This window comes from Perognathus longimembris, chromosome 1, assembly GCF_023159225.1.
Source record: "Perognathus longimembris pacificus isolate PPM17 chromosome 1, ASM2315922v1, whole genome shotgun sequence".
Taxonomy (NCBI): Eukaryota; Metazoa; Chordata; class Mammalia; order Rodentia; family Heteromyidae; genus Perognathus; species Perognathus longimembris.
In genome coordinates this window covers 135,867,674-135,894,914 of record NC_063161.1, presented here as the reverse complement: position 1 = coordinate 135,894,914, position 27,241 = coordinate 135,867,674, and the positions used below count along the sequence as shown (strand labels likewise).

Genomic DNA, 27,241 nt, shown 5'->3' with positions numbered 1-27,241 from the left:
TTTCTGTTTGCTCTTTGGAGACAGAGTCTGACCGCATATCCAAAGCTGGTCTAGATACTATGCAGCCCAGGCCAAGTCTCAAACTCGCCATCCTACTGCCTCAACATCCTAAGTGCTGAGATTTCAATTATGTGCTACATCAGACCTCATAAATCCATTCCACTCATGTATTTCAAAATCTTGGAATGCTCTAACTATATCATTATTATAGTAGGATGACTACTATAGTCCTAATTATACCCATACCTTCCCTCAACAAAAGGTTAACCTACAATAAGAGAAGATCCTCCTTCCATGTGCCACCTCCACAGAGATGTTAATTTCAGGATAAATTAAAAATCCAGTCAGAAGTTGGTCACTATTGTCTTATGGTTGTAATCCTAGCTACACAGGAAGCTGAGATCTGAGGATCAAAGTTCAAAATCAGCCCAGGCAGGAAAGCTCATGGGGCTCCTATTTCCAATTATCCAGTAAAAACCCAGAAGTGGAGCTGTGATTCAAACGATGAGTGTCAGTCTTAAGCAAGAAAGCTAAGGAACGGTGCCTAGGCCCCGCGTTCAAGCCTTAGTACGTAGCTAACCCCCCAACACACACACACACACACACACACACACACACACTCTTAGGATAACCCAAAATTTAAAGTTTTACTTCAATATATGAAGAAAGGTGGTTGTCATTCACCAGGTGTAGAAGAGAGGAGTAAGATTTGAATTCTTACTGCACACTTCTAAAAACCTGGCAGAAGCAGAGCTGAATTAACGTACTGAGGCAGATGTACCTCTGCTAGACATTAGGGATTATATTGTTAAAACATTATCCTGTGCCTCTGCTAGACATTAGAGATTATATTGTTAAAACATTGTCCATTCTGAAACATAATCTTAATAATTGTGGCAGATATTACAAATAAGACCTTAAGTGCTAACATTAGGAAGCAACCACACTTGGGCAGAAATCCCCAGAAGAGTTTCATTTTACCTTGTGGTAGGATAATTAAGTGTTCTAAACTTTAAGATCTAAGAAATTTTCAAGTATTTCCATGAGGGATTTCCTACTGTGTGGATCCAGTCCAACACTCACACAACTTGCCTATTTTCTATTTGACTATGCTTTGCTATTACCATAGGAAAACTTTTATGATAGTAATTAGCTAAAATATTTCTGCAGATCCACTGGCTATTGGGTTTATCAATCAAATGGTAGTCCTAAGGAAAAAAACCCTTAAGGGACAAAATTTAAGGCAGTCCATACCAGCAAATGACAATGAGAACAGACACAGCATTTCACTTCTTGCAACAATAACCACCACTATTCCAGAAGCTCTAAAAGACAGATGAGCATTTCTTTATTGTCTTTACAACATCAAATCATATCCATTACTCCTCCTTATTTTCTAAGCACAGAACTCTTGTCCTTGAAAAACAAGAATGCTTGCGGAAATAAACATAAAATAAGAAAATCAAGGAATCCAATGGAAAGTCATGATGAATGCTATATATAGCAGAAACAGCACTGGAAAAGAAATGTAATGAAAATAAATGCCTTCAAACATGCCTGATTTGGGTCGATACCATTAATACATTTTCAAAGTAACAATGAAATCAAAGACAGTCAGAAAGAGAGGGAGAGGGAATTTCTATAAAATCTTAAATGTTTTTTACTTTAAATTGAATAGCTTTCCAGTATTTACCCTTTAAAATTCCCATGAATCTAGAGCTGTGATTCAACCCACTATGTCTCTAAATTCCTTTAAGGATTTGAGAAAAATTATAAATAATATTCATGTGACACAAGTGAAATGTGATGTGTGATTAGAGGCATTCCTGAAGCCCAATCACTGGCATCTTCAGTAGGGAACATGGACTGTTCAAATAATCACTGCCATTTTTGGACATCAACTGAAAATGACTTTGAGAGTTCACCGTATGTTGCCTGATTCTTTAATTCCTCAAATAGAGAAGCTTCTCCGAAATCCATTTCCTATGAGATTAGTGTTTTCCCTCTACAACATCCCGTGAGCCACATGGTCCCCTGGCACTGGGCAGCTGGCTTTCTTAGCCAATTGTCATTAACAGCTAGTGTCACAAAACATGTGTTCCCCAAACATTCTCAATAATTATGCTTATGCTTGCCCTTATAAGACTGCACATCAAGGGGACAAGGTCCCATTACTGAATGCAAATGCCCTGTACTAGGAGCAGGGTCTAATCCCACCAATGCTGGGATGAAGAATCAATAGACCTTGACCTCTCTTGATGACCTTGTAGAACCTCTGGTTAGATTCCTTGCTTAAATGGGTATTGCATGATCTTAAAGAATTCATCTTAAATCCACTGATTATAGCTGGGAACAGCAAAATGGCAGGGAATTTGCTGTTAACTATTCCCTGGGACATATACTAATCAAGAAGGATCCAATTTATATAATACCTACCAAAGAGAGACAACCTCTGGTGTGCTGGTTACTGTCAAACTAATTCAAGAACCATCAACTCAAAGCACCAAGCAATGTTGTATTCCCTGAGAAACAAATTACCATCTCTTACTGCATGGTGAACTATGGAAGAGAACTGAGCAGTCAAATCAACTGACCTCTTTTAGACATAGTATCCCCTCACCACACATTCAATAAAACTAAGAGAAAACTTCAATTAATCAAAACACTAAATACTTATTTAAATAATATGACCAGCTTCTTAATCTTTGATTCAAGACAATTCATTAACAGCCAGTGTAAAATCAACTGATAAAGTTTCAAAAGAATAAACCACAAATGAAAGCAAACTGAATCCTGCTTTAATTGAAGCTTATGGAATATAAAGTCTTACTGAAATATTAAGAGAATCTTTTGGAAAACAGGGATCACAAGAACCCTTGTGGAGAAGAGAATGACAGTCAGTCAGAACTCACCAGTCAGAGTTTCAAGTTCTCAGAATACTCCAGGCATACTCAGTATATCTCATCTTTTCCAATTCTGATTTCATTAAGACAAAAGGGGCTACATTCTTTTAAATTATCTCGGCCCCAAGACTAAGTAGCTGAATATTTAAAACTTAAATAATTTTAACAAAACAGCCAGTTTACTGTAAAAGCTACTTTGCTAGTAAACAGGAAATAAGTTGAATTCTCCTGGATATAATTTCATTAAGGCTTCAAACCATCCAGGAAAGAGTAGCATAATTATGCCATATTATAATCTGAGTTTAGAAAAAGTATGCTATCCAAATTAATAAAAGTCTGGGCCCATAGATAGCTTATTTCCAAAAGGTCCTTCCCTCAAAAAGACCATGTTTCCTCTTCTTTGTTCCTTTGTCCATGTTACAAATACCAACATTTCTTCTTCAGGAAGAATGAACAATCCAAGATTGTAGAAGGGGCCCAAAGAAGAAAATGCTGGAAGGTCCTAACACAGAAAATAAACACAGCTGGCAGGGAAGACAAGGAAGAGTTGTTTCTAATTCATTCTAAAACCCAAGACTTACATTTACCAGTCTTTTTCCCTAAAGTCATCTAGCTATTGGAGAGAAGAGCGTGGGCATAAAGTCTGTGGAGGAAAGGGAGCTGACAAGCTGTCAAGGGGAGAAGAGGTAGAGGTTTGGTGGTTAATGAACAAGTGCTTGTCCAGCCAGTTCCTCTTCTTAACATGGATCAACCAATGTAGATGCGATGGAAATCATTGGCACCAAAAGCAGCATTACACTTGGGACATTTGCGCTGGCGCGTGTCATAGCGCGTTTTCACACACTCAAAGCAGAAAACATGAAAACACTTGGTAAGGACAGCATCCTTCTTACGCATGTTGCAGCAAGGGCAGGTCAGACGTGCCTACAAAAGGAAAAAGTCAGAGGCTGAGCAACCATAAAGATTATAGGCCAAATGGACAGCTCAAAAACCACAAAAATCACAAGCACCAGGAGAAGAGTATCATTTCTGCCCTCTAAAATAAACCATTCTCTGGCTACTTTCAGGCAGAGTTTAATATTTACTCTCCCAGTCTGTTAGTAGACCATTTCAGGCCTAACAAGCAACACAAATAAATCAAAAAGGCAGGCTTTCTGACCTTGTAATCCTTAATCTCCTCCATTAGAATCTCATCACACTTGGGTACGTTGTCTGGCTTCTTTGTGGTCTCCAGCTTCCTTCGAAGTCTAGAGATGTCCTCCTATGGCAGCACAGCAGGCCTGTTAGACACCCTCCCCAGACCTGCCATTTGAGAAATCATCTCTCTAACCTGGCCTAAGAAAGGCCCTTCTGCCCCTCATGTCCAATTATCCTTAGGAACATAAAGAACTGCAAATGATAGGATGTCTTTTGCTTCAGAACAGGCAATCACGATCATATCCTCAAATTAGAAGTATATCAGTTAATTCACTCTTGTGAAAACACAATTTAAGAATATAAAGGGCAGGCCACTTTATCCTATGGTGATTAGTTTTGAGGTCACTGGGATTAAAATAATGTACTGATTTAGGGACAAGATTGGAAAGGCACCGAGATGATATTTAACAAAAGGCATTTTAAGAGCTACTTGAGACCCAATGTTCTTATGTTGCTACTCCAGCAGTTCACTAACAAGTACTAATTTAATGTCAATAAATATTTAAATTTAAAGCCACAGGCTGGAGGGATGTGGCACTGAAGAGAACAGAGTTGGCCTCTTGCCACTGGGAACTCCCAGTCCAGTAGTTTAGAACATCCATGACTCATCATCACATGCAACACTTCAGACCTCTGGTGAAGTATAAAGCACAATTGCTCTCACCTGGGCTCGTTTGAAATTGAACATGTCCTTTTCTTTGGTGACACTGTTCTCTACGATCTCATCCTGAAAATCATGAAGCTTCTTCTGAGCCAACTCCAATTGTGCTTTCAAATCATCAGCAAGCTGGGCTGCTTCCATCGCCTACATGGGATGGACAAATAAAGTCATCCACCACTCTTTAATTTCAACAACAAAAAATGTTAACCTAAGTTCAATGAATAATGCGAACTTCAAAATGTCATTTGTGTTACCCTTCTTTGAGACTAATCAACACTTCAGATTACAGGGTACTCTACCGTACCTTGCGCTTGTTCATCTCCAAGGCTTGGGTCCTAAGACCCAGCTCCTTCTCCCCCGTGCCAATGTTGCTCTGCAGCAGGTGCTCTTTCTCTTCTAATTTTCTTACGACCTGTAACTGGGCATCCACCTTTGTAGGAAGAAATCAGATTTTAAAACAAATAGGAAGACAAAATAAAATTCGCTATGCTTTGTTAATTCAGACACACAAAAACATACTATGCTAGAAAATCCAAATGATCATTACTGATTTTATCCATAAACCCTTCAAAATACTGCAAGACTATGATTACTAAAGGCTTCACTTATCATATTAACTATTGATAGGGATCTGAAGAGTGTAGGAAACCAGTGAGAAGATTCTTTTCCAGTTTGCCAGGAGTAGAGGAGATTACACATACAGATATCTATCTTCTGCAGCTGTGCTAATCCTCACACTCAGGCAACTCCTACTACAGTATGCAAATTCTAGTTCAAAGTCCAAGTATTTCTCTTTCAGAATAGCTGGAGGAACAAGTGGTCTTTTTCTTAAAAATGAATGTACAAAGTTATTATTAGTGGTAAAAAGTGAAAAGACACACCTAACCCCTCACCTAAAATTCTCATTCCAACTCCAAAGGCAACCAGGTAGCTTTTCCCTGCAGCTCTCCAGAAATGTTAAACATGAACTCCCCTCACACACACTCATCACACTCATTCTAATAAAGAGGGATAATACATCACTTGGTATATTTTAGACAGTTTGTTCTACAACAGTAAATCTATTATTCACTTGTTTGTTTATTGTCAGTCCTGAGGCTTGAACTTGGGCGCTATCTCTGAGCTCCTTTTGCTCAAGGCTAGGACTCTACCATTTGTGCCACAGCGCCACTTCTGGCTTTTTCTGTGATTTAACTGGACATAAAAGTCTCATACACTTTCCTCCACAGGCTGGCTATGAACCACAATCCTCAGATCTCAGCTTCTTGAGTAGCTAGGATTACAAGCCTGAGCCACGAACCCTGGCTTTATATGTGTTAACAGCTACGTGGTATTCCAGTTCAAACATGAGTAATCATTTACTAGAATTCTGATAATAAATATTTAGTTTGCAGGGGTGTTTTTCCTATCACACACACACAAAAAAAATAGGCCACAATGATCATCTTGGCAGTTATATTAATGTAGAAACACTTCTCCAAAAGATTAGAAAGCTCTACTTGTGATAGTTACCTGAGTCTTTAGAGTCAAAACCTGGTCTGCTAGCTCCTCTTTTTCTTCTTTAAGTAACTTATGGATCTGATTGGATTTGATGCGTTCTGACATGAGCTTGAAATTTGCATCATCCTTCTCCCGCAACTGCTGCATCAGGCGAATATTTTGCTCTTGCATATCTTCAAAAGCCTGGCCAGTGACATCCATCTCGGAGAGGAGAGCTTCTTCCTCCTAAAATGAGGAATGTTATTAGTGAATCTTCTAAATCCAAAGTACGAGCACAGGAAACTAAACCATCCCATTGCTAATTCAGTAAATTATTTTAGTGACCAAGAAAAACTAGTTCAAGAAGCTTTGCTAAGCCCTGTTCATTGGATTCTCTGAGAGTATAGAAGTCCTACTACCTGACATCAGCTGTTCAGATAACCCTCAGCTGATCTGTATTTGAAGTCAGATAAAAACAAACTGCATATACTTTAACATAGCAATCTCTTTAAGCAGCAGTTAGTTAAGAGTATTTCTATCAGTCTCACATTTTCTCATATTTACCGGAGTTATACTGAAGTTAATTTACATTTTCCAGAAGTTGCAAACATCACAAATTTCATAAAAATCTGGCAAAGAGTAGCTTTAGCTACATCTATCACATTATAAGGTGGATTATCTGTATGTTCAAGAACAATCTGAGTTATTTTCTGTGAACTTTTCATATATTAACATTTTTACTGGATTTGGGGACTTTTCTTATCCATTTCCAGTTTAGTTTAAATGTACTAGGAGTACAGGCCCATAATAACACTATTTTATCATTTAATCAGTTCGTTTTGCTAGCAGTTATTTTTGCTGTGTAGCTGTGGTTTTGTTTTTTGGGTTTTTTTTTTGCAACTTAAAATTATCCACCTTTGTGTCTATGACTGGAAAGGTCCTTTCCACTTCAGATTTTGAATTCAGGGCCTTAAGCTTGCTATGAAGTACTCTACCTCTGAGCCTTATCTCTAGGCCTTTTTTGGTGCTGGTTGTCTTTCAGACGGGAATGTGCCCCTCCTTGGCATACATCTGGGTAGAGAGATCTCCCTTTTAAGGTTTCCCATTGTAGCTAGGATAAGAGGTGTGCTGCCCAGCTCTCCATTGAGGAGTCTTTTTTTGTGCCCCAGTTGGCCTGTAATTGTGATCCCCCAATCCTCACATTCCAAGTAGCTAGTATTTGCAAGCATGAGGCATTGGCGCTTAGTAGAGTCCTCTTTTTAGTATCATGCCTATGTTCATTTGGAAATCATTCTAGTGTAATGTTCAAGTATGCATCCTACTTCTTCCCATTTTTGAAAAATTTCTGTCCCACCTGTTTCCCCACTGTTTAAAATCACATTGTTAGCATATATCAAACACCCATGTGTATTTGGGTCTACTTCTGGTTGCGTCACTCCGCACTAATTGTCTGCCCAATAGTGTCAAGCTATTTTATCTACTGAAATTTTGTTTTAATGTTTATAAAAGATCTCACTGCTGTTCTCTAGTGATTTTTTTATTACTCTTGTTTAACTTCTGCATATGTACTTTAATATGTTTGTCTACAACCAAAAAGCATAACAAACAGTACTTTTATTGGGGGAACCACAATAAATTTATATGCTAATATAGCAAGAATGAACATTTTTAAGTTACTGAATAAAAGCCAGTCGTTGGCGGTGCATGCCTGTAAGCCCAGCACAACCAACCAGTCTGGGCTAAGACATTTGTCTTCTTTTAAAAAAGTGAAAAGAAATTATCAAGTTGATATACTGTTGAAATATTCCCCAGCAAAATACGGCAGAAGATAGGAGAGTGGTCTGCAAGGTGAATTCTTAAAAATGGGAGATTTCTAAGAAAGGATAGAAAAAAGTAAAGGAGAAAAAATAATCAAATACATTATTTCCATCTTCTATCCTAAAAGGCTAGTTTGACAATGGAGTGTCACTATCAAGAATGGCTCAGTCCATCACAGGGCCTAAAATGATTCGAAGTCTTTTGAAAACTATAAGTAAATAAGCAAATAAATAAATAAGGAATCAAAACAGCATCATATTTCTAAAGTCCAACCTCAAGAACTAAGGAAAAATAGAAATGCCTTCAAAAGTCTGAGGAAAATCAATTCAGAGTGATTGTATAGAATTCTTCTAGTCCTGTTATAAGCTAATAAAATGTAACTATAATAAAGACAATATGAGACATATGAAAAAAATAAATAAATAAGTGAAAAGTCCTATACAAAAGTATAACAAGTCTTTCTATGTATTCCTTCAAGGATCTACAATAGGATGATTTCCAAACAAATATTTTAAGAATGAAAGAAAAGTAGCAAATCATCAGACTTAAGAATCAAGCCAGGCACTAGTGGCTCAGTGTATAATCCTAGCAACTGAAAAGGCAGACATTGGGAGGGTTACAATATTATAGAGAGGATTACAATTTTTGTCTACCGCCTGGACAAAAAAGTGCATGAGATCTCATTTCAACCAATAGCTAGGCACCACAGTACCTGCTACTTCACTTACAGTATGAAACAAAAATAGGATAATCACAGTCAAGGATGAATAGGAGAAAGTGAGATCCTACCTCAAAAATAACCTGAGAAAAAATGACTGGAGGCATGGTTCAAGAGATAAAGTACCCACCTTAACAAGCATGAAATCCTGAGTTCAAAACCTCAGTACCAAAAACCAACACAAACTGAACATCTAAAATTTTCCTTTTTTTTTTTTTAACTTTTTTTTTTTTGGCCAGTCGTGGGCCTTGGACTCAGGGCCTGAGCACTGTCCCTGGCTTCTTCCCGCTCAAGGCTAGCACTCTGCCACTTGAGCCACAGCGCCGCTTCTGGGCGTTTTCTGTATATGTGGTGCTGGGGAATCGAACCTAGGGCCTCGTGTATCCAAGGCAGGCACTCTTGCCACTAGGCTATATCCCCAGCCCTAAAATTTTCCTTTTAACTATAGGAATGTACAGAGGATATAATCAAAGTTCCCTCTTTCAAAATAAATCATGACAGACAATTACCCTTAAAGGTGCTTCCTGAGACACAGTGAAGTAATCCTAACATGTATGGACAGTTCTTCTAGCCATTCTTGGTATCTTTGTTTTTTTATTTAGTTTTATTTATTTTGAGATAGGGTCCGGCTATGTAGTTCAGGCTGGCTTCAAACTTGTGATCCTCCCACCTAAGTTTCCCAAGTGCAGGGATTGCAATATGTTTATTAGTGGAGGTCAAAAAAAAAAATTCACTGGGACTAGAAACTAAAGACATATTCATTATGAGAAGGAAAATAGTCTCCACAGTTCTACGATCCAGTACTATTTACAATTTACACGGGAAGCAGTATATGTATAAAATCCTTTATCTTTTTCTCATAAATTTGTACATTAGCAGAGAAAGAACAGATCCTCAATAGACAATGTTTGAACAACTGGCTATCCATTGAAAAATAAAATTCAATTCTCTGCCTGCCAAAAACAAAGAATAGGAAGATGAAAGACTTTTTTTTTTTTTTTCACTGTTAACGTCCACACTCATTAGGTAACATAAAGAGACAAAGGCCGCCCACCTGCTTGGCCATGGCCAGCTTCTTCTGGAGGTATTCTATCTGCTCCTCCACAGCACGGATCTTCCTCAAAGCATCTTCATCAGCCATTTTCTTATTTTCTTTCTTCTCCTTTTCCTCAAGATCCTTGAGTCTTTGCCTTAGATCTTCCAACTATCGGTGAAAAAGAATCACATTAGAACAAATATTATAATAAGTTTTCAAAAATCAATTAACATACATATACAGAAAACGGCCAGAAGCAGCACTGTGGCTCAAGTGGCAGAGTGCTAGCCTTGATCAAAAAGAAGCCAGGGACAGTGCTCAGGCCCTGAGTCCAAGCCCCAGGACTGGCCAAAAAAAAAAAAAAAATCAATTAACATGAGCCTGGCCCCTGTGGCACATACACCTGTAATCCTAGCTACTCGGGAGGTCAACATCTGAGAATCGAGGTTCAAAGTCAACCTGATCAGGAAAGTCCATGAGACTCTCATATCCAATTAACCAATAAAAAGCAGAAACTGGAGATGTGGCTCAACAGGTACAGTCCCAGCCAAGGGTAGAAAAGCTGAGCAGAAAGTCCCAGCAGACACACACAAATCAATACTGTGCAAAAATGAAGGGAGGACCTTAAGATCAAAATAATATTTACAGAAATTATGGATCAAGATAAATGTTACAATAATTGTAATTTCAACACTATTTTCAACATCACTCCATTTCTAGTTCTCATGCTTCTTTCAGTAAAATTCTTTAAGACTGAACCTATACCCTTTAAGAATAGGCTTCAACTTCTGTCATAACCAGAAAAGTTGAAAGTTTTAAAGTGTAAAGCATTCCTCCTAAAAGGCATCGGAAAACGAGAACCACTATAGCAGTGACTTGTGACTAAAGTGTGAAATTAGTTTTTTAAATCCTATTCTCAGTAATTCAGATGCTTTAAATACTTTGTGGAGAATCTTAACATTTATAGATAGCCTTCAAAAGTGTTACTAAATTTAAACACTAATTTTAAAGGACTACATCTTTGAGCAGTATGAAGGAAAACTTCACAAAGATGACACACAATGGCAGACTAGATAGATCACCTCTGCCTTAGACTTCTTCTCAGCTGCCATTAGCTGCACTTTGTCTCTCTGCTCCTTTGGTGCTGAGCGGTACATATCCAGCAGTAGCTTCATCTCCTTCTGGCTCTCTTGTGCCTTTCTATGAATGAGTGACAGAGGGAGGGAACGTGGAATGAGAAAGCAAAAGGCATCAGAACAAGGGAACTATTCATTGAACAGACTTTTTCTTTTTCTTTATCAATACTCTGTTATAAAGAAAAAATTCTGCACCGTCAATAGACCTCTCAAATGTATTTGGAGACTAAAGAAAAGTAAGTTAAGTGAAATCATTTCTCTCTTTAGCTCTCTAACATAGTTTATGGCAGTTATGACACAAGTATATTTCTGCAGTCTTACTCACAGAAAGTGAGATTTAGTAAATATTAAAATTTCAATCATTCTAATTTTATACTTCAATATCTCAAAGAGATCAAGAAGGACAAAGAGGGGTGGATTTGAAAGTTTACAATATACTGTTAATCCTAGGTCTGACAGCTTAATAACTAATCATCAGCTGAACACTAATGCTTCACCTGCTACTACATTATTAAACCTCTTAAAATGTTTGAGCTCAAATATTTTAACCAGTGTTCCTTATAAACACAAACATCAGAGTCAACTATGAAAAATGGGGAGCCAAAGTAACCACTACTGAAAGAAATCACTGTTATAAAAAGGCAACACATGAGGTTATAACAAAGGCATTTGTTTGAATTTCTACAGGAGAAACCCTCCTGAGAAATCATAATATGATCTGGCATATTTACAAACTAGTCAACAGTTAAGCAAATGCATCACATACTATTCAAATTACACTGACACACATTCCACTTAGTATAACTTAACCTACAATTGATACCAGCAATTTGCCCAGATCCAGTAAAGGACATTAGGTAACTTCGCAAGATTTTAAGTAAACAAAAGGTACCTTCTCTTAATTTGAATTCACAGAGAACAAGGCTATAACCATGGAGTTTTTTGACCAAAGGATGACCAACCATTTGGCTAAGCTTTGAGAACATAATTGATCAGGGAGAAACCATATTCATTGTACATTTAATTAATTAGAACTATTATAATGATCAGATGAGCTACCCCCACCAACTATTTTATTTCATTCATGATGTTTGAACCTTAAGCTTCAATTCAGAAACAATCACTCAAAATAGTACACTTACTTGAGTTCAATCTTCAGTTGTTTGATAATTTCTGCTTCCTTTTTCCTGATATCATCATGTTTCCCTTTCTCTTTATCCTTAGCAGAATCTCTCTCTTTTTCTGATTCTTTTAGTTTCTGCTTCTCTCGTTCTCTTTCCTTTTCCTTCTCTCGTTCTCTTTCTCTCTCCCTTTCTTTCTCACGCCTTTCTCGTTCCCGCTCTTCTTCATCCCGTTTGGACTTCATTTCACTGACATCTTCCTGAGATGCCTTCAGTGCCGATGACTGGCCAGATACATCCTCAGAATCTGGCTTCAGCTCTGTAGGTTCATCCTTTGGGTCCTCAGTACTAGACTGAGACTGCAGAAGGGCGCTGCCACTGCGCAGACGTGTCTGGGAGAAAGAAGAAAGGAAAAGATGCGCATCACTTTGGAGAACAGCATTGCTTCCCTCACTTAAAAACAGCCTCACAGACTTAAAAACAAATTATGCTTGTCCTACCACTCCTGATTACCTTGTTCAGGTCCGACTGAGCTTCTCTCAGTTTTCGCTTATACCTTAGGACCTCCCCTTTCAGCTGGTGATTGTGATTCTGGAGGCTACTGATGAGGTGGCGCATCTCCCGGTTTATAGGACCTTAAAGACAGTAACAAATGTTAAAAGGAACTGGGACCAGGGCAAAGTCAAAAAGAGAGAAGGTATGATATAAGGAACTTTAGAAAATCAGGAAGAGTTATCAGAAGAAATATTCTTCCTCAAAAGATGAACATTGGGCTGGGGATATAGCCTAGTGGCAAGAGTGCCTGCCTCGGATACACGAGGCCCTAGGTTCGATTCCCCAGCACCACATATACAGAAAATGGCCAGAAGCGGCGCTGTGGCTCAAGTGGCAGAGTGCTAGCCTTGAGCGGGAAGAAGCCAGGAACAGTGCTCAGGCCCTGAGTCCAAGGTCCAGGACTGGCCAAAAAAAAAAAAAAAAAAAAAAAAAAAAAAAAAAGATGAACATTTACAAGTGGTCAACTTCATCTAAAAAACAAATGCCTGGGCTGTGGGCCAAAATGAATTACAAGACTTTATGGGATTTCGAGCCTATGACAAAGCCTGGGAATAATGTTACATCTTGGAGGGGAAAGCGTCTACAGCAGACAATCTGCAGGGTGGATGAGGATAATTATACCTGCTTGTTCATTGGCAGCAAGAGTCTGCTCAAATTCTATCCTCAGCATTTCATACTCTTTGCGCACCTGAGCCAATGTATCTTCTAGCTGGATCACTTCCGTTCTCAGCTTCTTATGAAGGCTAACCTCATCTCGCTACAAACAGAAAAGGGAACCCATAAAATATTCTTGTCAAAATGTAGAAATATCATCACAGTCTATTATTCTCATTCTGTCTCCTAAATCTGAAATGCAAGGACACACACACAACAAAACCAAAGTAAGGCTGATACCTCAATGAGCTCAACTTGGCGCTGGTGGGTTCCCCGTGTGCCATGAAGCAGGGTCCGAGCTTCATCCAAGTGTGCTTTCAACTGAAGACTCTCGTTGTACAAAACAGAAAACTGCGACTGCATGCAGCGGTATTCCGGAGTTTCTTTAACCACTTCTTCCACTGCACTCCGCAATTCCACCTTAGGAAGGCCCAAAGTAAAAGCCAATTGGGAAGCAAAATCTAGACATACAGTAAATAAAATCTTGAACACACAATGTCCTGCACATTTGAAACAATGACTGTGAAGATTATCAAACCTACCTACCCCCCAATTCCTCTATGTAGATCTACCTCCAATGAAAAGAGACTTCCCAGAACTAATTTTTAAGTGTTTTATACTGTTTGAACCAAAAGCCAACGACAACAAGGAGAGCTCTACAGAATGGTCTAGAGGATTATTTCAAGAACACAGATGTAGACTGCTGTCACTAATTTCTCTTTATTAACAATCATAGAGAAAATACTTCTGACAGAGTAGCTCATATAACTACATTTGTCCTAAGCAACTTTTTGGTTCAACTGCTAAAACACTTTACCTGATTAACTTAGGCTATTTTTTGGCTTGTTGGGTTTTGTTTCAGTCCAAACATCTTTATTCCTGCTATTTGCCAAGGAACAAGAAAGATAGGTGTCTCCTACCTTTAACTTTTCATTCTGTGTAGTGACCTCCTCAAAATCTTGCCGGAGTTTCTCCAACTCACAGTGACGGTTCTGAGCCAACTCTTTGTTCTCCTCAAGCTCAGCATTCATTTCCTCAAACTGGAGGGGAAGAAACAACAAATGAGAAGGAAAAAAGTCCTTAAATTATCCCCATGTCTAAGTTCCCCATAGTCACGGGATACTCTTCTAGTAAACCCCACATTCTCACTGGTGAATCCATAAAAATCCCCAGCCTAACGCCTGACATCAGTCAAACATCTGTACTGAGTGAGTCCCTGACTTTACCTTCCGGGCATTGATAGTGATTGTGCCACCATAGAGACTGCTCCCTGCTCCATACACCTTATAGCCTTTAGAATTCACCTACAGAGAAGACAGATTCTTTAGTGAGAGACCTCAGGATTTAGTCTGTGAGCAACATACTTTCATAGGATCAGTTTTTTAAACCCAAACCCCAATTGCCAAGTGGACCTTTTCTGAGAAGATTCCAGAACATGATTCTAGTTTCCAGTCTACAATAAACCCGCACTGACCCGTTCTAGGACTTCTGCTAAGTGCCGGTTGAGTCGCTGTTCCCTCTTTCGAATTTTGTCAATATCCCACTGCAGGTCGTCAATCAGGGACTCCAGGACAGACACTCGTGACTCAGCTGTCTCCACTTTGTTTTGCAGCTTGGAGAACTACACCGCATAAAAAAAAAAACAAGGCTGAGTTAATCAAAGAACCTTTCACATGCTTAAGTTACAAAGCCCACAAAATTAACCCTTGCTGTGTTAGATTATTCAACATGAGTGTAAAACAAAAACCACAGATTCATTTCAGCACTTCTACGTCAATTACAATTATAAAAACTATAGAAGTCTTTGTGCCAGTACTGGAGCTTGAACTCAAAGCCTTAAGCTCTCCTTTGGCTTTTTGCTCAAGGCTAGCACCCTACCACTTGGGCCACACTTCCACTTACAGGTTTTTGCTTGTTAACTGGAGACAAGAGTCTCACAAACAAGCTTTTCTACCCAAGCTAGCTTTGAACCTCAATCTTCAGATCTTAGCTTCCTGAATAGCTAGGATTACAGCATGAGCCACCAGCATTCAGTGATACTTAAAAAAAGTCTACTTATGAAAAATACGATTTCCTTAGACCAACCACCCAGTTGATTGGAAAATCACTATTTAAGAGAATACAATGTCCTTCATTTCACCAAACATTTTAGAAAATAATTTTTTTTTTTTTTGGCCAGTCCTGGGGCTTGGAGTCAGGGCCTGAGCACTGTCCCTGGCTTCTTTTTTTCTGCTCAAGGCTAGCACTCTGCCACTTGAGCCACAGCGCCACTTCTGGCCGTTTTCTGTATATGTGGTGCTGGGGAATCGAACCCAGGGCCTCATGTATACGAAGCAAGCTCTCTTGCCACTAGGCCATATCCCCAGCCCCAGAAAATAAAAAATTTTTTAAAGATTATTTTTTCTTCCAACTTTCTCTCCATATATATATATATATAGAGAGAGAGAGAGAGAACAAAATGGAAATTTCCATTCTCTCTTAAGCTAACCCCAGAACAACATAAAATTAGATATTATGAAGACAAAAAAAACCTTTATTATTCTATTTATTTAGGAACTATAAACCAGCTAATGCTTTTTAGTATTTCTAATTACAAAACTCTTCACATCAATCCAAACAAATGGCTCTCTAAATCTTCTGACAGTCTTCCCATCAAGAGGCAGGAACTAGGGAAAGGTGTTGTGGTATACTCCTGTAATCCAAGCTATGTGAGAGTAGACAATGAGAGGATTTGGGTTTGACACTAGCCTGACCAAGCATATAGTGAGATCCTATCTCACTAATCCACTGAAGCACTCAGAATGAGTCAATATCTGCCAGGGCCATTCAAGCACCCATCCCTCCATTCTGGCCAACTACCTCTTGGGACATGGTCCGGTGCTTTTCCTGGAGCAAGTCGGTCAGTTCCTGCAGCCTCATGTTCTCTTGTGCAAGAAAGGAGTTCAACTCCTGCACTGCTTCCTCCACTATCAGGTTATCTGAGGAAGAAGAACTGCATTTTAATTTAGTATCTATCATGCCAGATCTTTTTTTCCTGAATAATTATTTATTTATTGTCAAAATGATGTACAGAGGGGTTACAGTTCCATACGTAAGTCAGTGGGTACATTTCTTGTGCAATTTGTTACCTCCTCCCTCTTTCCCCCCTCCCCCCCCGCTTCCCCTTTCCCCCCATGAGTTGCTCATATGGTTTACACCAAATGTTTTTGTAAGTATTGCTCTTGGAGTCATTTGTCTTTTTATCCTTTGTCTCTCGATTTTGATATTCCCTTTCCCTTCCCTAGTTCTAATACCAGTATATAAAATATCCAGGGTACTCAGATGAGATACAGTGATTGATGGCGTAGGGACAACCACAGGAAGGGGATACAAGACGAACAACAACAACAAAAAAAAAGGTACGGTTTCACATGTATCATGCCAGATCTTAAAACCATACATCTAATCACTGACATGCTACTCACTTCATTTTCCTTAGAACTTCAAGCAGTAGGCTGCTACTTTGTATTATTTCCTGGAACAGATGACACACCCAAAGACTAGCTAGGCACCAGTCCTTGGGCTTGAACTCAGGGCCTGGGTATTGTCCTTGAGCTTTATTGATCAAAGCTAGCACTGCACCACTTGAGCCAGAGCTCAACTTCCAGTCTTTAGTGATTAGCTGGAGAAAAGAGTCTCAGTGGACTTTCTGCCCAAGCTGACTTAGAACTGCAATCAGATCGCAGCTTCCTGAGCAGCTAGGGTAATAGGCGTTAAGCTACCAGTGCCCATCTTATTTGTGGAACTTTTAAAATAGGCAATTCTGATGGGCACTGGTGGCCCATGCCTGCAATCCTACCTACTCAGGAGGCTGAGATCCGAAGATAGCGATTCAAAGCCAGACCAGGCAGGAAAATCCATGAGACTCTTTTCTCCAATTAATCACGAGAAAACCAGAAGTGGCACTGTGGCTCAAGTGTTAAGAGTGCTAGTCTTGAGCTGAAGAGCTGAGGGCAGTTTCCAGGCCCAGAGTTAAAGCCCCACAACTGACAAGAGAGAGAGAAACAGAGAGAGAGAGAGAGAGAGAGAGAGAGAGAGAGAGAGAGAGAGAGGCAATTCCGTGAAGCCTCACATCTACAAAATTACAATCTCCAGAGGCAAAGCCTAAGGTTCTTCTCAGTGCTCGAGATAGAATCCAGGACCTCATATATGCTACATTCTACCACTGATCTATTCCCCAATCTCTAAAAAGATGGGTTCTTAGTCTTTCCCCACTACTTCCAGTGCATAGGTTCTTTGCCTCACCTCCACTGTTTAGCTTCCGAGATAAAAGCTCCACTTTTTCTTGTAACTTATCATAGACAGTCACAATCTGGGACACAGCTCGGCGGGAGGACTCCACACGCTCCTGCAGCTGAGACTCCATCTCCTCACTGGAACTGCTGGCCAAAGTAGCAAGGAAAGAGAAAGCTGGTTCTTGCCCTTCCCCTGAGGAAACAGGAAGGTGAAAAAGAAGCCCTTGAAATTATACAACTAGAAATACCAAAATACACTTTTGTTTTCCTTTAAAGGGAGAGCTTCCAAGAAGAATTTAATTCCTGAAAAACCTGATTCATATGGGGTGTCAAAATCCCTCACAAACACTCACCTCTCTCCCGGTCATCTTTTCGCTCCTGATTGCTGTCAGAGTCAGGCTCTGGTTCCGGCACAACCAGGGCTTTCCTTTCTGTGAGGAGGTCTCCCAAGCCCTGTTCCAGATCATAACGCTTAAGGATGATACGGATGTTTTCATCAAACTGGAGGACATAAAATAGTTGGGGGGAAAAAGACATAACTTTAGAAAGGAGAAGAATACTAAGAACTAAAATGCCCAGGGGCTGGGGATATAGCCTAGTGGCAAGAGTGCCTGCCTCGGATACACGAGGCCCTAGGTTCGATTCCCCAGCACCACATATACAGAAAACGGCCAGAAGCGGCGCTGTGGCTCAAGTGGCAGAGTGCTAGCCTTGAGCGGGAAGAAGCCAGGGACGGTGCTCGGGCCCTGAGGCCAAGGCCCAGGACTGGCCAAAAAAAAAAAATGCCCAGAGAAATCTGAGTGAATAAACGAGTTGACTACCTGACTCCAATAACGGTTGACAATCAACAGGGAGGCATCATCGGTGGCCTGTCGTCGTTCTAGCTTTTCAATGTGCTCGCGAAGTTCATCTTCAATGGCCTGCCGTTGGTCCAACATTTCTGCCAACTTGCGATTCTTCGTTTGCAATGTTCGAATGTCTAACTCCTCCTGCCCCAGGAAACCAGTATTATTAGTCTCCACAAAGAAACTAGACTAAACTGAACACAGTCACATTGATTCATAGCATCTCCTATCAACAAAGCTGTTGATTTAAAAGGAAGTCACACAACAAACAAGTACATCAAAGTAGGAAACTAAGGGTGTAGCTCAAGTGATGAGTGCTTGCCTTTGCAAGCATAAGACTCTGGACAAGTATCAACAAAAAGTAAAATATGTTTTTAAAAATTAAAAAATGGGTGCATAGTGATGTAAGGAAAGAACGACACACAAATACACTCAAGCCTCCCTAGTCACATGGCTATCTATGTATAGACAAACCATCTAGTCCTCTAGAATCTATCTAGGCATCCACTATTTTGAACTCCCTAATAATAAATGAGTACCCACTGCTTCAGCCATGCATTCTTAAGCAACACTGTAGACATTATCTGGAATTCAGCTCCATTTAAAATCTTAGATTCCAATTTCACATTCTAATAAACACATAAGTAAAATAGTTGCAGCTATTTCATTTCCCTCCATCACTGTAGCAGTCATTTCATGTCATTGAGAGATCAAGAATTTTGAATTCTTATTTTTCCCTCTTCTTTTTCACCCATTTTTCACTACCTTCCACATTCTCATCATATACTACACAGTACATTTCTTTAAATATCTCTTAGTCTATTCTGTTCTCTGCTCTTTATCTTTCTGTTCTGAATGAACCCCAACTGAGTTCATCCACACATTTCCTACACTAGTATACTAAGATTTCTAGAAGAAGGTCATTAAGCTGGCTGCCAGTTTGATCTGAAGATCATGGTTCAAACCCAGCCCAGGCAGAAAAGTCTATGAGACTCTTATCTCCAACTAGTCACCAAAAAGTCAGACCTGGAACTGTGGATCACATAGTACAGCATTAGCTTTAAGATGAAAAAGTTCATGGCCAGCACCAAGGTCCTGAGTTTAAGTTCCTAAACTGATCTTATACTTTACCCACAAATATTTAACAAGTAAACTCTCATTCTCCATCAAAGCAATGTCAAACCTTACCAAGACCTGCCTTTTCTCACCTCACACTCAACAGATGGCTCTGCTTCCTACTTTAACTAGAAAACACCACTGATCAGATAGGAAGCTTGTCAATTCCTCACCCTCTCTCACCTTTTATACACTGGCACATGCACACAGTCTTAAAACCTCAAATTCTGCTCAGAATCCTTTGTTTCTGCCAAAACCTCACTCCATCAGAAAGTCTCACTCAGTATCTTACCCTTGATTATATCCTTTCCTAGGACAAGCTGGGGAGGCCCTGGGGAGATGAAATATCACAAGCGAGCAGACATGTGGAAAGGCTTACATTCTCACTGTATCTCAGAAAGAGTCAAACACATATTTTAAAGATTTGTTTACTAGAGCACCAAATTCTTACTTTTAGTTTCTCGCAATTGGTCGTTACCCCATGAATAAGCTGATACAACTTATTAAGATAATAAATAATACCCCAAGTCTCTTCTCTGGACATTGCCTTCCTCTTCTTGCTCGCTGTTTCATCTCACACTGCCTTTAAAGCCACTTCCAAGCCATTATCTCACTTGCTCCTTAAAAAACTCACAACCCTGCAGCCTGTATCACTAGTCTTATACTACCGGTCAACCTTTTTGCTGACTTATCCGTGTCAGAAAAAAAAAAAAAATAGTCCAGATTATTTCACCACATTGCTCAAAGATTTAGCACTTACCTTAGCATCGCTTGCTAAGATACCCCTTTTAAAATTCATAATTGTTCTCCATCTTAAATCAAATCCCGACCTTTCCATCAATGATTATCCTCCTATTTCTCGTCATCAGCTAAGAGTTATTCCCAGTGATTACTGAGCCCTTTCTGCAGGCCCTCTATGAGCTCAATCTCCATAAATACCACCTATTTTTCCTGCTCGCTCTCTGCAGTTTCCTCCCTTCAACAATTCTTCAACCTCTCCAGAATCTGTAATTTTTTGGTCCTATACCTTTCCCTGTCTTTCATTCTGCTCACATCCTCACCACTTTTATCAAGTTCAAATTCTGTGATGGACCATTATAATCAGCCTTTCTTATAAAAACTCCTTCCTTGCTTCTTCTTCATACTTCTCTGGTAGAATCTCCAATCCTAGAACATCCATCTTCCCATCTACTTCAAACTAACACCCATGCAGCTGAATGTGACTAGAAAATACAAACACCACATCGACTGCTTTCACTTGCCACTCATGCTCACAAATTCAAGCGGGCCCCAGTGCAGCCCAGCAACCCTCCTACATCTCTCTAGTCCAGCCTCTCTTCAAGATGACTACTTCATACCTTCTCCTGTCTCTTCAAACCTCCAAAACATCCTCCCCCTTCCTCACTCTCAGAGAAGTCTTGCTTTTGATTTCACTGGAAAAAAAAATAGAAGCAATCAGAAGAAAACACTAATACCTATCTCCCACAGCCACAGCTCCATAACCACAGTTCCCAACCTCCCTACATCAGAACCCAATCCCTCTACCTTCCTTCTTGTCACTGCGGAGAAGCTGTTCCTACTCCTGCTTGAGACCAACTCACCCACTTGTACAGCCTTGAGCCTCACCTTACAGTTCCACTCATCTACTCAAGGACACCACATCAGTAACTGCCTCCTCTTTCTACTGTATCATCAATCTTATTTTCTCTACCAAATCCTTTCAATCGACAGGTAAAAATACTGAAGTATCTCCAAAAAAACACAAAAACCATTTCTCTCTGGCTACTGCCTCATCTTCTTTGTTGTACTTGGTAGCAAACATCCTCTAAAGTGTTGTCTCTCCCCTGTGTTCCTTAATTCCTGTCTTGCCATATTCTCTTAAGCTCACTGCCATCAGGCTTCAAGCCCCACCACATCAACATAGATCTGGTTGGTTCTCCAACAGACTAAATGTAGCTTCAGTCTCCCCTAACTCAACTTAGCAGCAGCCCTTGATCAAAACCCAAAAATTCAAGGTTGACCTACTTCACTCAGCTTCTAGAAGCCCTCTTTCTTATTCTCCTACCTCAATGGTCTCTGCCCATCCCTTCCTCTTAATTTGTTCCTTTAATTAGCCCCTTCTCATTTCCATGTCCCAGAACTCTTCCTTCAGACCTTTATCTATGTCTATTATTTAAAGGAGCCAACAGTCTCACCAGTTTAAATGTCACTTACAAAATGATGTTCTCAAATGTATAGCTTTAGAATCCAGGTTATCTCCAACTACCATGCTAACTAGAGACTAGTAAGTGTCTTGAAAGTTTAAAAAATAAACTCAGGATTCAACCTCCATAGCTCTTAAAAATCTGCCCTTCTCATAATCTCTAATTCGGTAAAAGAAAACGTTATTATTCCCAAAATCCTTTGGTGCTCCTGCCTACTCACATGCTTCATCTAATCCATGAACAAATCCTGTCAAGGCTACTTCTTCATGGGTCCATACCACTAAGACTACTACAAAGGCCCCCTGAACCAAATTTTTTTTTTTTTTTTTTTTTTTTTTGGCCAGTCCCGGGCCTTGGACTCAGGGCCTGAGCACTGTCCCTGGCTTCTTTTTTTTTGCTCAAGGCTAGCACTCTGCCACTTGAGCCACAGCGCCACTTCTGGCCGTTTTCTGTATATGTGGTGCTGGGGAATCGAACCCAGGGCCTCATGTATACGAGGCAAGCTCTCTTGCCACTAGGCCATATCCCCAGCCCACCTGAACCAAATATTTTAGTGATCTGCCAGCCAAATTTCAGCACAGCTGTAGTGAACAGCACCATTCACACTGCCAGAGTATGTTCTTCTTCATACTTTGGAATCTCAACTTATCCTTTTCCCAAGAACCAACTGACTCATTATAGCAACTTCAAAATGCACAGTTCGAGTGACTGCCTTCAAGAACAACCTACTGCTGGCTAGGAGCAGTGGAAAACATTTGGAGAGATGAAGCTGTGGGAGAGAGAGAGGGTGCTAACTGGATTCATAAAAACCATTGCTCTTCTACAGTCTACTCTCCAAACCTAAGGCAGAGCATGTTACTCCCCTAGAAGACTTTCTGGATAAAGTCCAAGCTAGGATTGGTGCTGATCTTCCCTCACAGTATATGCTTATCTTTCTCTACCAAGGCATATATCATTGCCAACAGTCTATTCCCTTTTCAGTGCCACCCTACAGACTGATGTCTATGAAGGTGTCTCTGGCATAAAGCACAGTATCAAGCAAGTAAAATGCTCAACAAGTACTTATTCAACTGCCTTTGGGATGCACGACACAAGGCAGTGCTAAAATGAAATAACTTCTAGTGGCACTATGGAGATCTAGAAGCCCAGATACTTCAGCAAGGACAGTGCAGCAGAAATGTACTATGAGCACTCCTATTCTGACTCTGAAAAAAGTCAACCTCTCTGAACCTCAGTCTCAAAATAAATAATACAAGTGGAAAATAATTAAACATCACATTCCTATGGCCAAGGTTACAAACTATGGAATCTTGATCTAGATAAAAACCTATAAGCTTCTAATGTTTCAAAGATACACATCACTTGGACTTCTGATGTATACACACTCTAATGAAAATGTTACTTCCACAAAAGCCAAGGTGATGTCAATTTTATTTACTACTGTTATCCAGGCCCTAGCTATTAACAGCTAACTTTTATGAGTATATTATGCCAAAGACAATGTTTTAACCCTAAACAAGAACTATCATTGTTACCTTCACAATAACCCAATGTGATACTATATACAATGTACTATAAATTCATTTCACAGACAAGGAAACAGACACAGAAAGGATAAAGCAGTGCCATGAAGCTAGGGAGAGACGAAGCAGACAAACATCAAGCACTTTGGTCTGACTGACACTCTTCACAACACTTTCAAATAATTCTGCTGTACATCTCTTAAAACCTAGCATCAATTTTTTTCAGTGAATGAAAAACAAGTACAGCAGACCTTGTTATCCTGAGTACATGGTTGCTAGGTGATGACCACTAAGAAAAACCAAGAAATCTCAGGAACAGTTAAGTACAGTCCTGGGGATGCTCAGCACCACATATGCAGAAAATGGCCAGAAGCGGCAGAGTGCTAGCCTTGAGCAAAAAAGAAGCCAGGGACAGTGCTCAGGCCCTGAGTCCAAGGCCTAGGACTGGCCAAAAAAAAAAAAAAAATCCTGAATGCCAAAGCATAACAAAAACACGCCACTTTTCAGTAAATCTAAAACTTTCTTTATCACTTCAATAAAGCACATTAACTTTTTTCATTTTGGAACACCATTGGCTTTGAGGGAGGAAGATTTCACAAAATTAAGGACAAGGAAACAATGAATCACAAGAGTCAAACACAACAGAGACTGGGATCTAACTGAGAGCTTCTCCCCAATCAACACAGACATGTAATGCCCATTTGGGAATTAATTTTTTTTTTAACTTTTGAAATTCCCTGTGATTATTTGTGTATATATTGAGAACCCTTGGCCAAAACTGCATATAACCAATCTGCAAATAAGTCAGACTTGCTATATTCATATTTCCACTGCTAAGTAACTACAGCCAGTGCAGTGTCAAGCACCAAACATAAACACAACTTGAAAACAAAGATCAAACATCAATCTACCTCTTTCACAAGTGCCCACTAATTCCCACTTCTGGCTTCCCGTTATTCCAGAAGGCTTCAATAACTTTTACTTTCAATAACTTTTACTTTTTTACAGGCTGTAAATGACAGATGAAAAGTAAGCTTTCCTAACTGTTTCCTCATACCGTTGAGGAGACACCCCCTAGTTTAATGGTTTCCACTGTGGTCCCTGAATCTTCAACAGCTGTCTTCTTCTCTGGAGGCACCGATGTGCCTGGCTCTCCAGCTGCTCGTTTATTTCCAATCCCCGACATCTTGATGACAGTGGTTTTCCTGGACGCAAAAAGTAAAAATAAAATCGGTCACTAAGATAGAAAAAGAGAGCAACAATAGAGAGACCACCTATGATATAAAAACTAGCAACTTTTCTAGCCAGCCTTTCATCTGGATCCGTCCACACTAAACAATACCATCCCCAAATCCCTCAAGAAATTAAGAAAAAAAATCGAAATTGTGGATTCATATTGAAACTGAATTGTTACTCCCCAGGCTCTGTCCCCATGGCCTAGGAGAACATAAAGTTCTGCCCCATGATATACAGTACCTTTCCACAATGTTGGATATGAAGCCAGGCTTTGTGTCAGAGCCTGCATATTCCTACAACTTCCCAGAGTCCTGTGAACAATGACTGGGAAGATAAACCATGCAAGAAACAGTATAAAAAAAGAAAACTGAATTGCCAAAATCTAAATTGTGGGTTAAGATCAAAACTGAACTGTCATCACTATAGATTTCTATATAAGGTGGTTGTAAGACAATGATGAAAGAATAATGGACTATGAATATGCTTCAGGAACCTCACTTCCTGAAATGACAAATAAGATCAGAAAAGTACAGCTTGATTATGAGAGAAGTTCATTCTAAAGTGTATGGAGGACTCCAGAGCTAGAAGAGATCTGGGAAATGCATACTAAGTCGTGAAGACTGAACCAGTCGGTGATCATCGAGGAGCCGGTCTCCTAAACTAAGAAAAACAGTAGTCCTTGCACTTATTAAATATAAGCAACGGATGGCATAATTACAAAAGGAACTTGGCAAAAATGCCAAGCATAGACAAACAAGCACAGTTTCTCTTCTGTTTGCAAATCCTCTCCCCCTCACTTTCTGCAGCCCGATGGGGGGCAGTTAGAGGCAGGGGAGTGCGGGTTGCCGTTAAGATTTCGTGCTGTCTTCGAAGAGTGGGTTCGCCCACGGGCTTCTTTCCGTCTCCTCGCCGGTAGGACACGGGATAAAGGTATTTTCCGTCGGTCCTACCTGACTGACTCCCCGGGTTCCGGAGCTCAGAGACGGAACGGAAGGATGCTAATGCACTTTTGCTACTGGAAGAAGCAGCCCTGCCATCACCGAGAGACCACGGGCCACTCTGCTTCCAGTTCCGAGCGCCGGGGGGCGGCGGTGGGTGGCCGCGGTCTGGGTCGGATCCGGCCGCCAGGAAAAAGAGAGACAGGACCGGAGCTGATTAGAGGGGCCGAAGACCCCGGCCGCGGCGTCCCTAAATCGCGGGCCCGGATGGAGGGCCCCAGATCCGCAGAGGGTGGAGACTGCCCAGGGCACACCACAGTCAGTTCCTCACGTCAGTTGCTCTCGTGAGCCGGAGTCTAACCTGCGTTCTTCCAACTCGCGCCGCGGGGAGCCTAACTCTAGGCCGACCTTTCAGCTAGGCCCGCCCGCGCAGGCCAGGCCTGCCATCCCTCACCTCTGACCCGCCGCAAAGAGGGGACCTAGCTTCCGGGAGGCGGAGCCAAAGACAGGAAGAAGGGGAAAGAGAAAGGAAGTATCTTCAACCCTACTGGGTGAACTGAGATCGAACCGGGCGGAAGTGACGTAAGGTGAGGGCGCCGAGTGACCAAAGGAAGCGCCTACTCTCTAGCCACGCCTTGGCGGAGAACAGGGGAGGTGGGTGTGCATGAGCGTCTCTTTGCTAAAACCGCCAAGAATCACCGGGTCTCCCTGAAACCAGATCGAGAATCCTTACCTTAATAAATTTTTTTAAAAACTTGGACTAGTGCGATTTGAGATAAAGCGTTTTGTTCGGCTGCCTGCTATTGGTTTTACCGAATCTCGTTTAGACTGCCGATTGGCTGATGGTCCTGTCAGTCTCGGGGCAGAACAGCCTCTCGCTGAAACCTCTGAAGAAAATGACTGAGTCCCCTTTTTGCTAAAATGAAGAGTCTGAAGAAACTCCGAGGAACTTCAGGGAGTGTGTGTGTGTGTGTGTTTAAGGGAACTGTATTTAGAACTTCAGGGAGTGTGTGTGTGTGTGTGTGTGTGTGTGTGTGTGTGTGTGTTTAAGGGAACTGTATTTAGTGCTGCCGCTACGTTAGACTCACCTGAGGCGTTATAGTCCCTCTAGGGGCGGGGCCTTATTTAAAAGCCCTTATCCTAGCACAGAAATAGTAGCACCAAGGGTGAACTAATTCAGCAATGATACTCACCGGACACTATGTTGGAAATGAACTTGGGAGGACGAGGGGGGTTGGGAAGAGAAATATAGAGAGCATGAGGGACGGGTGACACCGTTCAAAAAGGAATGTACTCACTACCTGACTTGTGTAGTTATACCCCCCAGGGGTACATCTTTACAATTAGCAAAATTGAAAAATAAAAAAAGCGCCTCTCCCATTTTATCTTCATTCACCCTTCAGATTGCAACCTGCGCACAAGATTGACAACTGCATCTCTGGTGCTTTAGGAGTAGACAGGAAATTAACCAGGAAAAGATAAGCTGGGCAAATCAATGAGTATTGAGTCTCTATACAATACTACCTCTGTTTTAAGCTAATTGAGCCTGAGTTTTGTTTTGTTTTGGCCAGTCCTAGGCTGTGAACTCTGGGCCTGAGCACTATCCCTGGCTTCTTTTTTGCTCAAGGCTAGCACTCTGCCACTTGAGCCACAGCGCCACTTCTGGCCATTTTCTGTATATGTGGTGCTAAGGAATCTAACCCAGGGCCTCATGTATAGGAGGCAAGCACTCTTGCCACTAGGCCATATTCCCAGCCCCAAGCCTGAGCTTTTTTAGTTAACAATAAACTGCCACTTCCAAATCAGTTAAACGTCTGGATTTTAAAG

At 40.7% G+C, this 27,241-nt stretch overlaps 1 protein-coding gene and 1 non-coding gene across 5 annotated transcripts; one reads left to right on the top strand and one right to left on the bottom strand.

The window, feature by feature from the left end:
* Positions 1-1,324: 1,324 nt before the first annotated feature.
* Rnf20 (ring finger protein 20) lies at positions 1,325-25,896 on the bottom strand. 4 transcript variants are annotated; one of them, XM_048338311.1, is made up of 20 exons: positions 24,781-25,895; positions 24,298-24,445; positions 18,374-18,541; positions 17,906-18,053; positions 17,563-17,745; positions 16,138-16,256; positions 14,753-14,899; positions 14,505-14,582; positions 14,199-14,318; positions 13,519-13,698; positions 13,246-13,381; positions 12,583-12,704; positions 12,091-12,461; positions 10,895-11,012; positions 9,831-9,980; positions 6,274-6,486; positions 5,066-5,191; positions 4,765-4,905; positions 4,063-4,164; positions 1,325-3,827 (listed from the first exon to the last, which is right to left on the bottom strand). In XM_048338311.1, the coding sequence occupies exons 2-20, from the start codon at positions 24,424-24,426 to the stop codon at positions 3,651-3,653; spliced, it is 2,928 nt and encodes a 975-aa protein (XP_048194268.1). In that variant the 5' UTR covers positions 24,427-24,445; positions 24,781-25,895; the 3' UTR covers positions 1,325-3,650. The 4 variants fall into 4 exon arrangements, with proteins under 4 accessions (XP_048194268.1, XP_048194284.1, XP_048194277.1 ...); XM_048338327.1 differs by having other exon boundaries at positions 25,238-25,895; XM_048338320.1 differs by having other exon boundaries at positions 25,427-25,895.
* LOC125341407 lies at positions 24,631-24,830 on the top strand. The gene has a single exon (XR_007208970.1). It is a non-coding gene; the product is annotated as a small nucleolar RNA SNORA73 family (small nucleolar RNA).
* Positions 25,897-27,241: the final 1,345 nt, after the last annotated feature.

What these genes read in the sequence shown, in the direction of transcription:
- Rnf20 (XM_048338311.1), bottom strand. Translation starts at nt 24,426, where the DNA reads ATGTCGGGGATTGGAAATAAACGAGCAGCTGGAGAGCCAGGCACATCG. An exon ending in CTCAGTCGGACCTGAACAAG is followed by an intron (nt 12,462 to 12,582) that starts GTAATCAGGAGT and finishes TCTTTCTCCCAG; the next exon opens with ACACGTCTGCGCAGTGGCAG. An exon ending in AGGAGATTAAGGATTACAAG is followed by an intron (nt 3,828 to 4,062) that starts GTCAGAAAGCCT and finishes TTCCTTTTGTAG; the next exon opens with GCACGTCTGACCTGCCCTTG.